This window comes from Eriocheir sinensis, chromosome 40 (genome assembly GCF_024679095.1).
Source record: "Eriocheir sinensis breed Jianghai 21 chromosome 40, ASM2467909v1, whole genome shotgun sequence".
Classification (NCBI taxonomy): Eukaryota; Metazoa; Arthropoda; class Malacostraca; order Decapoda; family Varunidae; genus Eriocheir; species Eriocheir sinensis.
The window spans coordinates 4,699,436-4,714,212 of record NC_066548.1 but is presented as its reverse complement, the minus strand read 5'-3'; the positions used below and the strand labels follow the sequence as shown (position 1 = coordinate 4,714,212).

Here is a 14,777-nt window from a genome sequence, read left to right as displayed (position 1 = left end):
CTTGGCACTAAGTACAGCGCACCGCCTTTTCCGACCCTTCCAGTAACCTGCTTCCGCAATCTGCTGCGCCACCCGGTGAAGTGGAACGACAAGCGACTCCTGCAGCACCTTAGGAACAGTCTGGAGCCTCCCTCGTCCTTTCTCCCTCTTGGCCGCGGCCCTTCCCCCGCCCAACCACCCTGGGCTGGCGACGTGTCCTACAACTATACCGAGAAAGCCATTCGGAGCTTGTTTGGTGGAATGGTAGTTAATGAATCACTAAGGCTTGCAACATACTCTCTATCTATTCGTTTATCTATCAATATTTCTTTTGCACTGGCCTCCTGCCTCCTCTAACGTGTGGTGGTGTGTGTGGCCGCAGCCCGGGGGCGGCGTGTTCGTGGAGGTGGGGGCGCAGGATGGCCTGTGGCTCAGCAACACGTGGTGGCTGGAGGCAGAGCGGGGCTGGCGGGGGCTACTGATCGAGGCTGATCCACAAAACTACCTCAACTTACGGATGGCACCGAGAAACTCCACAACCCTGGCGGCCTGCGTCACCGCCTCGCTGCTCACCAAGCAGGTACAGTGCACTCACGCCATGAATACATGCCGCACGCATCATCGCTTCAGCTTCCTTCTCCTCCTCCTTCTCCTTCTTTTCCTCCTTCTGCACCCTTCTCCTCCCTTCCTCCTTCTCATCCACATCTTCCCCCTACACCAATGAGTGCCGGGGATCGAAGCCGGGCCTTCTGAGGAGAAGTCAGGGCAGCATACCAAGTGAACCACCGATGAGCTAAAAAAAATCACCGTGCAAGGAGCCACTTCTGCGGCAGTACTCGTATACCTGACGCTCCAGCCCGCACTGTGGAGCACTGTGAGCGGGGTCACCTTTACCTTCATGTCCACGGCGGGGGCTGGGGCTTCAGGCACAAGGTAAGTGTCCCCTGGCGCGGTGACCTTTTAAGTAATCGGTGGCTCAGTTGGTATGCTGCCCTGATTTCTCCCTTCTACTCAGAAGACCCGGGTTTGACCCCCGGCACTCAGTGGTGTTGCGTAAGGGATATTTTCACTGCGTTATTGCAGTTTCTCTGACATTCCCATCTTCATCCTCTCCCGTCTACATCATTGTTTCAGGAGGAGATGGTGAGAGGAATCAACACAGGGAACGTAAATAAAGAGGCTCGTAGACTACAACAAGGACACACCCAACTCAAAACGTTTGCCACAGACACGGTAAGTATGAGGTGTGTGTGTGTGTGTGTGTGTGTGTGTGTGCCGTCAACAGAGGTAAAATGGCAGCCATTCAAAATACTCAAATTTCAACATCTCACGAGCCCCGCCTCTTCGTCACGATCTGCCAGCTAGGGATCGTATACGTTATATTTAAGCTTCTGGTAAAACACTGAGTGAAAAACTGATGCAGTAAAAGTAAGTACGTTACAACGTAAATGTGTAATAGTTAAAAGAAAATCAGTAATTTCCGAAAACTTGCGTAAAACCTCATAGTGGCGGGGAGGGGGCTAAGGGGTGTGATGGCGGTGGTGAGGCTCAGGCGTCTCCTCGCCTCATTGCTGCTCCCCCCCACCAGGACCTGTACGCCGGGGAGACCTTCACCACCACCTGCTACTCGATCTTCTCCGTCCTCGCCGCCGCTGGACTCCGGGAGGTATGTGTGTGAATGTGTGTGTGTGTGGGGGGTGGGGGTGGGGGGGGGGGGTGTATCTCACGTGCGAAGGGTACCTCACATACAGCAAATAACAACTGATATCTGCCAATGCCGACTAGTGTGATGGTGAGATTTGAGCATCTCGAATACCACCAACTTTTGTTTTTGATAAGTTTGTCATTTCTGCCGCGTCAGCCATTACTACAATAGTGTGCTCCATCCTGCTCCGGATAATGCGCCTCTCCGTAATAGTTCTGTTTCCGAAGAGAATTTACAGTGATTTTGGTTATCCTCTTTTCATCTACAGTCAAGGACTGTTTCTTTCAGACTTTGAGTGATGGAATATTTCGTTAATTTCCACCTTGTCAAGATTTTCTTCATTGCTTTGGGTGCTGACTGCGAATTCGGGTTTTATTTATGCAATTTCATTTCTTTTTATTGGGTGGCCTTTTTACCAAGTTATATTTCTCTCTTCTCAAGTTGATCTTGATTTCTCCGCTGCCAACATTCATTTTGTTGAGACCATTTTTTCCATTATGTCCCGCCGGTTGGTGCGGATACGGTCAGTCTTTTGTTACTTCAGAAGATTTGCGTGTTCAGTTGCGGTACACATTTCTTGTTAGGGTATGTGTGTATTATCATCAAGGAATTATTTCCAGAAATTTACAAAGAAATGTTCTCTGTCATTTCGAGGATGCCCCATGCAATTTCTCGTAAGATTTTCCCTTACCTGAATTAAGTTAGAATCGTAAATAATCACATCATAAAGGGAAGGCGGTGGCTGAGTGGCTAGCGTATCGGAGTCCAGGAGGACGCGGGCTCGAATCCTGCCCACCGCCACAGCTGGGATTTTTCAATAAGCGCCGAGTAGGACATGTTGTCCTAAAGAACACTTATCAAAGTGCACTCTAGATTCTCTCTCTAAACAGAGGCTCAAAAATGAGCTCCGGGGGGTCAGTATGAGCCAAGCAATATGGCGGCACTATAAACACTTGCCTGCGCCATAACAGGCTGGGGTCGACCATCAGTCCCCACTAAAAATGGCTACCGGCGCCATAGGTCGAAACGTAAAAAAAAAGAACCCCTCTTCATAGGTGATAAGACATGATAAAATTTGTTAACATCCATTAATAGATGTTGGTTCATGCACTTGAATTATCTTCAGTTTGTTTCGGTTTAGTTAATTATTACCGATGTCACGCGTTCTTTTATTCCAAAGTGTTCGTTCGACTAAGTTCCTTTCTAGACTTTTGTGAATGAATAATTCTACTTCGTGTTCCTGCTTGCCACCCTCGTGCTCGCCTCTCCAGTGAAATGCAAGGTCGGTCTTAAGTACACTGTGTTCCTCAGCAAGCCCTCGCACCTCCCTAAGTCCAGAAACAGATTTAAAGAACAAGAATCACTTCACGTCATTCCCTCACCAAACACAGATTGACTTGCTGACATTCGATGTGACGGGAGGAGGATTCACTCTGGTGGACGAGTTTCTAACGACCAACAAACTGCTCGGAGATAAGTTTCGAGTCGAGGTGAGTAAAAGCAATTCTACAAGGACCTGTATATTGTTCTTTTTTAAATATGTACATCGATTTTTTTTATAAAGGTGGTAGATTGCATGCATCAAATGAGGTGATCTTAAAAACAGACGAACATCACTAGTGTATGAGCATGGGTAAACACAACCGTCTATCCTTCTCTGGTGGCTCTGGACGACTTTCATCACCACTGAAAATAAGACATAGCCGATTGCTATATGATTGCTATATGATTGCTATATGATAGGAGAGAAAAGTTTTCATTTATCACCATGATTGTTACGAGTTCTCAGTCTGTTGTTTCTTTATACACATTGCAGAATATCTTGTACCAGGACAACGACCTGGCACAGCTTTTCAGCCTTGAGGGTCTCCAGGACGACCTCAAAATATATGGCTACAGCTTTTTCCAGCTCAGCCCGGGGCACTACCTCCTGTACAGGGGCTCCACCGAGGTGGTCATGGTGGACAACTAACAGAACTTAGCTGATGGTGGTGGTGGTAGTGACGATAGACCAAAAGAAATGCAAAGACCTTTCTGTCGTGATTTCGGATAAGAGTATGCTCTGTTTACATGCAATACCGGCCCCCTCCTACATCGAGTGCACATCGAAGGCCACTGCCACGCCTTCACTCTGCTCCAGGCTGCACGGGGCTGGTGGACGATGGGAAGCTTTAAATGGTATTGGCGAGGATGCGGGGCTGGCGTCGACGAGACATTAAAAAAAATAACCCGGAACGTTACAGTCAATCACAGCCCAAAATCGTAAACTTAATCTGACTATACGCTGACCCGTCAACATTTTGTGATGTTAAATATTTACATAAGTTATTAACTTTTTATCTCACACTCACAAAATTTATTTGCTTTCAAATGTATTTTACCTTTTCACAAGTATATTTTATCCTTAACAAATTTTGTATTAGATTTAATTCACTACCTTTGTCACTTGTTTTAGTTTCCTATTAAAGCGTTTCAGTCCTATTTGTAAATATATATATATATATATATATATATATATATATATATATATATATATATATATATATATATATATATATATATATATATATAAAATAATAAACAGTCGTCCATTTTGGCTTTAGTGATAATAAAATATGTTGATACGGGGCGATAATATTTTGAGGCCAAATAACAAGATGTGCTTCCTGTTCCCCTCACCCCTTCCCTCCCTGCACCTTAAGGAATGCGAACAAATTGATGGCGAGGCAAGATGAATCGAAACACTGGCCCATGCGAACACAAACACGCTACGACAGATCACAGCACTCGGTAACAACTACAACAGAAAGTGATACACTACACCACAGCACAAACTCCTTAACTGCCCTACCAAGTGCCACGATAGAGCACAGCAGAGACTCCTTAACCACAACAGAGAGCGCTACGATAGATCACATCACAGACTCAGCCCATTGAAGCACAACGTAACATCGTCCATTGATTTTATAGAGCTGTGATCAATTCGCCAATGTGTTCTTACCATTCCAATTTGCATACTTATAGCCGATAGAAAATACACTGCCCTTGCAAATTGAACTGAAGCATAAAGAGCAAATAATGTCAAAATGAAAAACGTTCAAGACTGAATTTTGACAAGAGACCATTTTCATGTTATCTCAGTTATTCACGGTTTATTTTTTTCCCCTACGCACCAACTGTTGGAATGATGTGTACACGATGGCAAACTTACCTCAGTGCCTTCTAAACGTCTACACTCTGCTTGTTCGTGTCCTTACCACCCGATGCCGCGTGGGTTGGCCTGACAGAGAGGGTTGTAACGAACGGTCTGTATGCGGTCATCGAAGCCAGTAACCAAGCGAACTCTGAAGGCTAATGGAGATTGTCTACTGTTTTTCCGCAGCAATGCCGTCTGTGAGATGATAGTGTTTTCGTAGGTGATTCCGTCGCCCCATACCTTGTCACTGCCAACAAGCTCCAAGTCAACCCACAGCTCTTTACCTGTCAGGGTTATGAAAACAATAGAGAAGCTTTATGTACTGTGTCGACTCCCATTACCAAGCCTCTACATTATATATTGATCATATTACTATAATATTTCAAAACGTAGATTGGATATTTTCACCTTATTTAGGCTTACTCAAATCTAGTCACAGTTGTTTAGTTAGTTGTTTTGTATCTGTCAGCCACCTTAAATCTGCTGTCATTATATACCTCACATTTATAACTACAAGTACGGATTTACAAAGGTGCCTTACCGGTGTCCTTTACCATCTTCATTGCCATCGAATATTGAATAGGGTTCTTGAATATGGCCAAACGGTATCCAGGAATCCTTTTACACCACCCCCGGGAGTCCGTGAAGTTAAGTCTGGAGTCTCCGATGATGTACAACAAACCGTCCTCCTTCACGCCGAGGTGCATGGCCGGCAACGAGTCTGCGGTAAAAAGAGGCGCCCTTAGACTATTCCTCAACTTTTATACTTATTTGATGTCACGCTGTTTCACTCCGCACCGCTATATATATTATCTTATATATTTAGGACGTCGATTGTCTTGTTCATGAGCAGTAGCGGGCTACAGCACCTCGGTTCCTCTCGCTGTCACGTACCAATCCTGTAGATGTAGTGACTTCCAGCTGCTTCAATGAGGGTGGTCTCTGTGGGTCCCTTGTCGGCTAGGTAGCACGCAAGTTTGCCGTCTCCGCCGCTGTCACAACTCGCCGCCTTGCACCGCACGTTGCTCTTACAGGCCATGTTACAACTGCCTAGAAAGCAATAAACCCGTGACAAAAATCATGACGGAAATAAATGCGCGCGTTGCACATGATGACTATCCATCTCAGCTCTACATAATGAAAGCTTCTTACTGAATTAAATCTCCCTTAGTATTAACACTCAAACACGAGTAAGACAAGGCGAACATACAGATGCTCCTGACGTTGAGGATGGCGTAAGCATCCTGGGGGCTCAGAGTCCTGCCGCGTGCTTGCAAGTGGATGCCCCAGGTACTGTTGGGGGAGTAAGTGATGAAGGGATGCTCCGCCACTACTCCGTAAAGGGTCCACACGGCCGCTGCCACCGTGAGCGTCAACAGTTCGTTCGTCATCGCCTGCAGCAAAGGAATGGAGAGGATGTAACTGTCCCTCACAGATGGTGACGGGATGAAGTTGTGGGTCTTAGCCAAGGACGTCCAGATACTGCCGCCGCGGAGAGATGGTGTGGAGGAACCTTCCCCAGCAAGCTTCGCAGAGGCTGTGGAGAGTTTAAAAAGTTAAGTTTTTAAAAGGAAATATTTTTTCTTCCTCTTGCTTTAAGATGAGTTATGTAAAAGCCTTGGAGGATTGGTCAGTTATATCCGTAAGGTTATTTCCTTAAGAGACACGTTCATCTGCCTCAAAATATGATCGAGTGGGGCAGAGGCATTCATAGTGCCAAGTACTTGCCTCCACGGCTGTTAAGAAAGCTGTAGTGACGAAGCTGAAGCAGTCAGCACCACCTCGACCGGCTGTCACGGAAACAATGGTGCCGGGTGCAAGAGCTTCTATACATATTACATACAAATGCCGGTCCGCGCCTGCGTTACCAGAAGGAGTGTCATCACCGCCACCATCACCATCTTCGTTTCCAGCGCTCCCGTCATAACAGTAATAACTATTTAATCTTTTAACACACCGTTCATGAATACAATGACACCTCCAGCACCCACAACCCACCGCCAATCTCTCTATCTCTTGACAAGTAACTGGACTTCGATAATAAAATTTCACTATGCCGATCTTAACACAAACACTTTGCAATATAAAATGTCAACATCGCGAATATATCTCGACAAAAACAGGCAATATTTTAGGGAACCAGGAATAATGATCAGTGGGCGCGCGTCCCGGCAAACACAGGCTCAAAGGTTCTATTAGCAACTGTGTGTTCATTGCGATTAGCCAGAGATAAAAAAAAGAACCTCATCAAGAGAACTGCTAAGATGAATATACGATAAAAATAGTGACAACGAAACAACGACCCGACGAACGTGAACAAATAGGGCCATTTATTAAGACGCCCACCCACACACACATATACCCCCCCCCTCTCTCTCTCTCACACACACACACACACACACACGTTATTGACAAAAGGGTAAAAAACTTATAAATCATGCAGACCAAGGAGCAAGTTCATTACTGACCGTTCCGTCGCCCTCCCTACAAACGGGCAATTATTTATCACACGCACAAAAAACTGACATACTTCCGCTGAGGAACGGGGAGGCGAAAGCAAAAAATAAGGGAGTGTGTTTGTGTGTATGGATGGGTGGGTGGGTGTAAGGGGGGGGGGGGCCTCAGCTCATTATGGTACTATGTTTACTAAGACCGCTACATAACATTCATATTCTCGTGATTTTTCTCTTCTTTTAGTTTCTTGAGTTGGAACTAACTGAGTGACCTAGAGAGGCGTATTTCCTCGCTCAGCTGTTTCGCTCGAGACCTTTATTTGTTGTCCCGCCCGGTAGCAGCGGGGATCATGTTTCTTAATGGTCCCTCCGAGCGAGAAAAATGGGAAAAATTCACCCTTCACACAAACCATTTCATAATATATATCAAAGCATTTGTGATCAGATTATGTATCATCTATTTTGGGGGGTAAATATCATGGCACAAATTTGGCCCGTCGCTGCTACCGGGTTAAACCTTCCCTTCGATTCATTAATATTGATCCTCAGACTTATATTTTGGGACTCTCTGTGGAGTTCTTCGATCATTCTATGCAATTTTCCTAAGAATCTCGTAGTAAGGAATATGTCATCTGATATTCAAGGACTGCTAATGAATCCGATGATGTTTATGTAACGCATACGACATTTCTGTATTACACACGATCGGGGTACAGTCATAGCTCATGCAAGCATTTTTAGATTGTTCATAAACATTATTTATTTATTTATTTTACTTTTTATTGACACCCTCTCAACATCTTTTTTTCAATGCTTCGTGTGAGTCGGGACTGCCTCGGCTCCTCGCGCCTTGCCCTGTGTTCACCCTGATGATGATGATGATGATGATGATGATAATAATAAAAATATTAACAATTTTAATATTAACAATAATAATAATAATGCTACCCATCACCGGAATCGAACCAATGCGTTGACTCCTTTTGGGTGGCGATGCAGATAACGGCGCCAACGCAAAGGTTCGATTCCGGTGCTGGGTAACATTCAATAGTAGTAATAATAATAATAATAGTAATAATAATAATAATAATAATAATAATAATAATAATAATAATAATAATAATAATAATAATAATAATAATAATAATAATAATAATAAATACTTTTTGTCATTATTATTATTATTATTATTATTATCATCATTAATATTATCATTACGTTTTATTATATTATTGTTATCATTACTAATATGGCTGAGTTGCAATGATCAATGAACACAGAAGCATGTCGATGATTATAAATTACTCTACCACCCGTGTAGCGTGCTTACCATCTGACTGGCGCTGAAATCATACAAAGTGTTGGGAAAATCAATAACTCACGAACCTGAAGGATAAGTTTAGTATGTACCATTACTGACTAAAGATGTTCCTCTCGACCAGCAAGTCTTTCAGTCAACAGCCGTTAAGGGGCTATTACACTGGGCAAATTTTCCGTGGATCTTCAGTCAAACCACGATTTCCGCTGGCGTGGTTCTCAATTGTTTCTTGTTATTGCTGCTGATGAAGATGGTGAGTAATACCGTCATCCTTCAGTGAAATCTACCGTAGCTTTGGGAGATCGCGGACATGTCAGAAAACCATGCAAATATGAGAGCCACGCAAGCGGAAATCGTGGTTTGACTGAAGATCCACGGAAAGTTTGCCCAGTGTAATAGCCAAGCATGCAGGGTGTCCGTGAAACAAGGCGGCACACAGGTAAACACTCCGCGCTGCCACGTCACCCATTTATTTTGCCGCACCATCGATGATACACCAATAATAATCACTCTTCTTATCATTACATAACAAAACCTTAAGCTAATATATATTCATCCTGTGTGTGTGACTGGATTCCTTATACTTTGATGTAGATAATAAAATCAAAATTGTGATCAAATAACATCAGGATTTCAACGTTTGGAGGTATAACTTAATAGGTAAAAAACGGCATCTCGGAAATGCATGTCGTGGAGTAGCTTTTCAAAGATCAGACATTAAAAAAAAAGTTCAACATAACCTCGTTGCCTCAGACTTAAATATATCTTAAAATATATAAAAAAAAGAAGCACGAATCCAACCTGATGACAAACTCATTCCGGCTCCCGAGATTAATAAGTCAGTCAGTCAAAAGGAAAATAATAAACAGTCAGGGCAGGTACCAATTCACCAGTCGAGGCCAAGGGGGTTGGCCTGGCAGAGGAGGTGGTGTTCCGAGTTAGAAAGCTTCAGCAAGAACGTGAAGGAGTCCAAGTCTAGGATACATGCGGATTCACCATCATTGTTGGGTTCGACCGCAGATGCTACATTGGCCACGGGCGTATCAACAAAGGCCATGCCGTCCCCCCAGAACAGCTCCAGACGGCCCCTCCACTTCTTCATTTGTAGGTCCAGCCACGGGGTTGTCCCTGTGGGCAGGTTAAAATGAGAAGAGGATCCGTTTCACGACCACTGGCACCTGTTTGAAGGCGTTTTATTTTTTTTACTCATCCTCACGCATCGAAGTACTGACTACAGACAGACATCTCTAACCTAGGTGATGGAGAAAGCCAGACATTTGCAATCCAGAAAAACATTCTTCTAGGATTTTTTTGATTCTGACCACCTTCCCTAAAACACACACACACACACACACACACACACACACACACACACACACACACACACACACACACACACACACACACACACACACACACACCTCTCCGTGGCGCAAATGGTTAGAGCGCTGCGCTGCCAGGCTTCACGGTCTGACTGGGCGGCGGTTCGAGCCCGCTCAGGCCGGAATCTTTCCGTTAACTAGGAGTGGTTACTGTCCCCCCTTTGAGCAAGGGGGATGGGATGTGTGGTGTGTGAGGTCCTGGCAGTACCCATAGGTCGACGATAAAGAGCACTTGCTCATGTCGGAAGGGTACCTGCTGGCGATTACGAGTCCAACACGTGATCAGGCTGTGGTGAATTACACACACACACACACACACACACACACACACACACACACACACACACACACCTGTTTCCTTCATGATGGACATAAGGGCGTCCAGCTGGCGTATGGTCTTGATGATCGGCAGTCGGTGCCCAGGGATTCTGTCGCAGAGAGTCGTTGCCCTGCTGAAGTTTCTCCTCACTTCAGACTCAAAGTACAGCAGACCGTCTTCCCGCAGCTTGTGCGATCCAAGGGTCATCCCGGCTGTACAATTAGAGAAATGCCACGGGAAGTGAAAAGTGTTTGCACTGTGTGTGTGCGTGGGTGCGTGCGTGCGTCCGTGTGTGTGTGTGTGTGTGTGTGTGTGTGTGTGTGTGTGTGTGTGTGTGTGTACAGCAAGATGTAAATCTAACGCAAAATCATCTATATGATTTTTTTGGATTTTTCCTTAAGTACCAAATTATTTTTTATACTGATTTCAATATTAGTCGCTTATTAGTGCGAAAGCCGTTTTACTGCGACCTCCTTTCTAACCTGTCACGCACCAAATCGACGTCCTTTTGTATTTACAGTTAGATTTGGTTTTACGGCTGTATATTTAATCATTCTAATGGTTGGATATAAATACTTTTTGTTCCTTATTATCATGGGAATCTTTCATTACATAGAAAACCTTTTTTCAGTGACTGCCGTTCATAATCAAAGAATTACAGAAGTAGTCTCCAAGTGGCATAAACTCAGATATTCTTCCCCAATGAGAGGGAGAAACAACGTCTTGCTGATTTCCCTTCCTGAGTAGTCCAGCAAAACATCAGCGTCCTCGTACCTTCCCAGAAGAAATACGTTGCGTCCGGTTGGTCAAGAAGCAGGATGCGTGGTGGCCCCTTCTGTGACAAGCGGCACTCCAACCCCACGCCAGTAGTCGCTGTCACCGACGCCGCTGACAAACAGAGGTTATCTGCCCGACAAGCCACGCGACACGCACCTGGAAGACAGACTCCTTAAACTTTTAAAGCCTCCCTGCTTCTTAAAAACGCAAGAGAGCTGAAACAAATAATGAAACATGCGAGTAGACGTAAATACATAAGCATGTGATTAAACACCCGCACCCACATGAAATATTTGATTCAAGCGATGTTGAATGATATGCTTGGCAGGTTCGTATCAGCTCAAAATATAAATGTGTGTGCATGTTCGCTGGCACGCACGCACACGAGATTATGCAGCTCTTGTAATACGCACATCTAGCTTCGCTTGCTCCGCAATTCAAAACTTCCTAAATCAAAGGCAACGCATCACTGGATGTGCTTATAATGTCAAAGACCCAGAGAAAAGCAACCAACATACACACTTTGAAGTATACGTACTTTCGTTGAGGCTGAGCGTGAGGTAAGTATCCTTATCCGGAAGATTCTTGCCCGCCGCCGTAAAGAAGTTACCCAGGTGGGGGCTAACTGTATAGTGCACCGAAGGCTGCTGCGCGTGAACAGCTGGCAGCAAGAACGCCCATGCCGACACAGTAGCTGCCGCCAAGAAGCAAAGATGCCTTGCAGCCGCCGCCATCACGTTCCCGGTGATGCCAGCGGGCGCAGCAAGAAAACATGGCCTCAGGAGCGTCGACACCAGTGCCATGGCTGCAAAGTCCTGAGGAGTAAAAGAAGCATCCTGACTTCATGTACAGAATCTGAATATAACCTTTACAATTTAACCTGATATACACAACGACTATTACAAAAAAGCGTTATGATGCAATCTGCCCTAACTGCCCTTGTTGCATGCGTGGCAGCATTGCGTAACTCTGGGAAAAGAGCTGACGTGTGCAAAATCCTGCTACTACCTTTCCGTTAGTTTCCGAAGAATATGAAGTCCTGCGACCCTATCGTCGAACACACGTTAATTATTAAGGTACTAGCGCTAGGTACGATTATCAAGAGCAGCTAATTGGCCCAACTCGAAGTCCAAAACCACGTAACTTGTATCATTTAGTGAAACATTTACGAAGTATTTCAATTTCTCTTGTTTTCGTTGCTTTTCAATTTTCGCGCCGATTCACTGAGCAAGTACGCATGAAGTAACTGTCTAGATCTGGTGTTATCTGGTGTAACTGACCTGGTCAATACCACAGTTATGGCCCCAATTTGCTCTTTTGATTATAGTTGAATACATTTCGAAATTATATGAAAATATCTTTCTGACCCGAAAGGAAGCGTTTCTTAAAAATGAAACGTCATTTTGGAATCCGTTAAAAATGACGCCACCAATAGTTATGCAAGACCTTCACTTTCACTAGTTTTTATCCCGTCGCTTCCCTAAGAATGATCTAATAACTTATAGAATAAAGCAGAGTTCCGTCTAGACTAGAGGTTCTGATATATATATATATATATATATATATATATATATATATATATATATATATATATATATATATATATATATATATATATATATATGAATTACCTCTCTTACCCTCACAATTGTTGGTCGAAATCTACCGGACAGAGTCTGAGGACGCTCCCTTCTCGATGCGCTTCAGCCCTGAACTCATCAGTACTTCGAGGCCCATCCAGTTGAACCGCGCAGGCCAGGGGAAGGACGGAAAAAGAACCATCGATCTACCTTCCAATACCTTTGGTCTAATCTTAATGGTCCATTACTCTCATGGCTGAGCATACAATATAAAATGTTTGACGAAGCTTTATTTTTATGAAGGATATTTATTGGCGGTCTGTAAACATAGTGTCTGGATGTCACTTATTCCAGTGTGCGTTTCTCCTGACGCATGGCCTCGGTGCCTAACATATGAAGGGGAAAGGTTTAAGCTACGCCTTTAGAAGTCAGTCACAATACAGTCACTCATGCCTCAAGCCACTATATTTATTCGCGAGATTTAATTAATGGCTACCATCACAAGCAATAATTCTTCTGGAACGTTCACTTTTTATTATGATATAGGGCCTACAAAAATTCTGTCCTGGAATGGCTGGTATTATCATCTCAAACAATATTAAAGTTTTTTTTTCTGCCTACGACTTGAACTCTTTCAAGAGGAGGGTATCAGGACACCTCTCCTCCCGAAATTGACCTATCTTTTGGACACTCCTCTTGAATCTTTTGTAGAAGCAGTGATTAGCGTTTTTTTTTTAAGTTTCCTTTTTTTTTTTTTTTGTCCGTGAACTGTTTCCTCTACTGTAAAAAGAGAAAAAAAGATCCGCGTTGTCACTATTAAAGGGACAGCTGCACACTACCCGCACGAGCGAGGGCGAGTGGCAAAGGGGGGGGGCGACATATTTCGATTTGTCTCAGGAGTGTGCAAGGCGTAGCAACAGGAACATGTAAGAGAAGCCTCCTCCTCTTAATCCTCTTCTAAACCTCTTAATCCTCTTCCTTTTCCTTATAGTCACCATCTAAATCTCTAAATCCTCCACCTCTTCCTTTTAATCCTCTTTTATACCTCTTAATCCTCTTCCTCCTAATCCTTTCAATCTTCTTCGAAACTTCTTATTCCTTTTTCTTTTCAATTTAATCCTCTTTCAAACCTCTCAATACTCTTCCTTTTAGTCCTAATCCTCCTCCTCTACCTTTTAATACCCTTCTTAATCCTCTTCGAAACTTCTTATTCCTCTTTCTTTTCCTTTTAATACTCTTCATTTTCCTCTTAATCTCTTCTATACCTCTTAATCGCCTTCTTTTCCCTCTTAATCCTCCTCCTCTTCCTCATAATCCTCGTGTAAATCTCTTAAACCTCTTCCTCCTCGTAAACCTCTTAATCCTCTTCTAAACCTCTTAACACGAAAGCACGCTCGCACGCACACACACACAGTCATACCCAGAAATCAACTATAATGACCCTTGCTCTTGTCGGGAGGGTACTTACTGGCGATGATGTGTCCAGCTATTGATCAGGCCGTGGTGAATTACACATCCACACCCACACAGACACCTCACTCTCTCTCTCTCTCTCACACACACACACACACACACACACACACAGTGATCAATACTTCCCTTCCATTACAATAGGGAAAGGCTTTTTAAAACATTAGTCCCGCAGGAAAAAAACATTGTCAAGTGTGCACGCATAGCTGTGCAATTTTCCCGCTGCTGCAATGTAAAAGATATCCAGGCTCAGGTCTGCTTACCTATTTCATTTTTATCTGATATATTTCTGAGTCCGTGTGTGTGTGTGTGTGTGTGTTTGTGTGTGTGTGTGTGTGTGTGTTTGAAATCTATTTTGTGCATAAATATTTACACTCATAGATCTTGAGTCTTCTTAACAACAGAAAGAAGGATGTGGGCAGAGGCAAGGGAGAGAAAAATTAGAGGTAGTATTTTACCTGTCCGTGAAGCATAAAAATAAATTATCATAAAAAGGAAAAGTTCTCTCGCGAGTGCTAAATGCCCACGCTGACCCTTAATGCCCACAGTTATTTTAATGCCTGAAATATTATCATTTAATAAAAAAAAAATATTAGTA

At 43.8% G+C, this 14,777-nt stretch overlaps 2 protein-coding genes across 2 annotated transcripts in view; one reads left to right on the top strand and one right to left on the bottom strand.

Annotated features, from left to right (window-relative positions):
- Positions 1-4,190, top strand: part of LOC127009243 (uncharacterized) — a 6,516-nt gene extending 2,326 nt beyond the window's left edge. Inside the window, exons 3-8 of the mRNA XM_050882117.1 lie at positions 44-243; positions 362-559; positions 1,114-1,212; positions 1,568-1,645; positions 3,076-3,174; positions 3,501-4,190. Coding sequence (XP_050738074.1) covers positions 44-243; positions 362-559; positions 1,114-1,212; positions 1,568-1,645; positions 3,076-3,174; positions 3,501-3,656 — 830 coding nt within the window. The 3' untranslated portion in view covers positions 3,657-4,190. The remainder of the gene's footprint in view (positions 1-43; positions 244-361; positions 560-1,113; positions 1,213-1,567; positions 1,646-3,075; positions 3,175-3,500) is intronic.
- An 87-nt stretch (positions 4,191-4,277) lies between these two features.
- Positions 4,278-14,757, bottom strand: LOC127009421 (uncharacterized). The gene is made up of 10 exons (XM_050882515.1): positions 12,770-14,757; positions 11,668-11,944; positions 11,127-11,285; positions 10,385-10,564; positions 9,542-9,779; positions 7,411-7,415; positions 6,091-6,417; positions 5,775-5,930; positions 5,422-5,601; positions 4,278-5,164 (listed from the first exon to the last, which is right to left on the bottom strand). The coding sequence occupies exons 2-10, from the start codon at positions 11,930-11,932 to the stop codon at positions 4,938-4,940; spliced, it is 1,737 nt and encodes a 578-aa protein (XP_050738472.1). The 5' UTR covers positions 11,933-11,944; positions 12,770-14,757; the 3' UTR covers positions 4,278-4,937.
- Between the last annotated feature and the right edge of the window lie 20 nt (positions 14,758-14,777).

Bases quoted from the DNA above. Each gene is read 5' to 3' on its own strand.
- LOC127009421 (XM_050882515.1), bottom strand. From the start codon at position 11,932: ATGGCACTGGTGTCGACGCTCCTGAGGCCATGTTTTCTTGCTGCGCCC. The intron at 11,286-11,667 runs GTACGTATACTT...TCTGTCTTCCAG, and splicing joins CACGCTCAGCCTCAACGAAA to GTGCGTGTCGCGTGGCTTGT. The intron at 5,931-6,090 runs GTATGTTCGCCT...ATTGCTTTCTAG, and splicing joins CCTCAACGTCAGGAGCATCT to GCAGTTGTAACATGGCCTGT.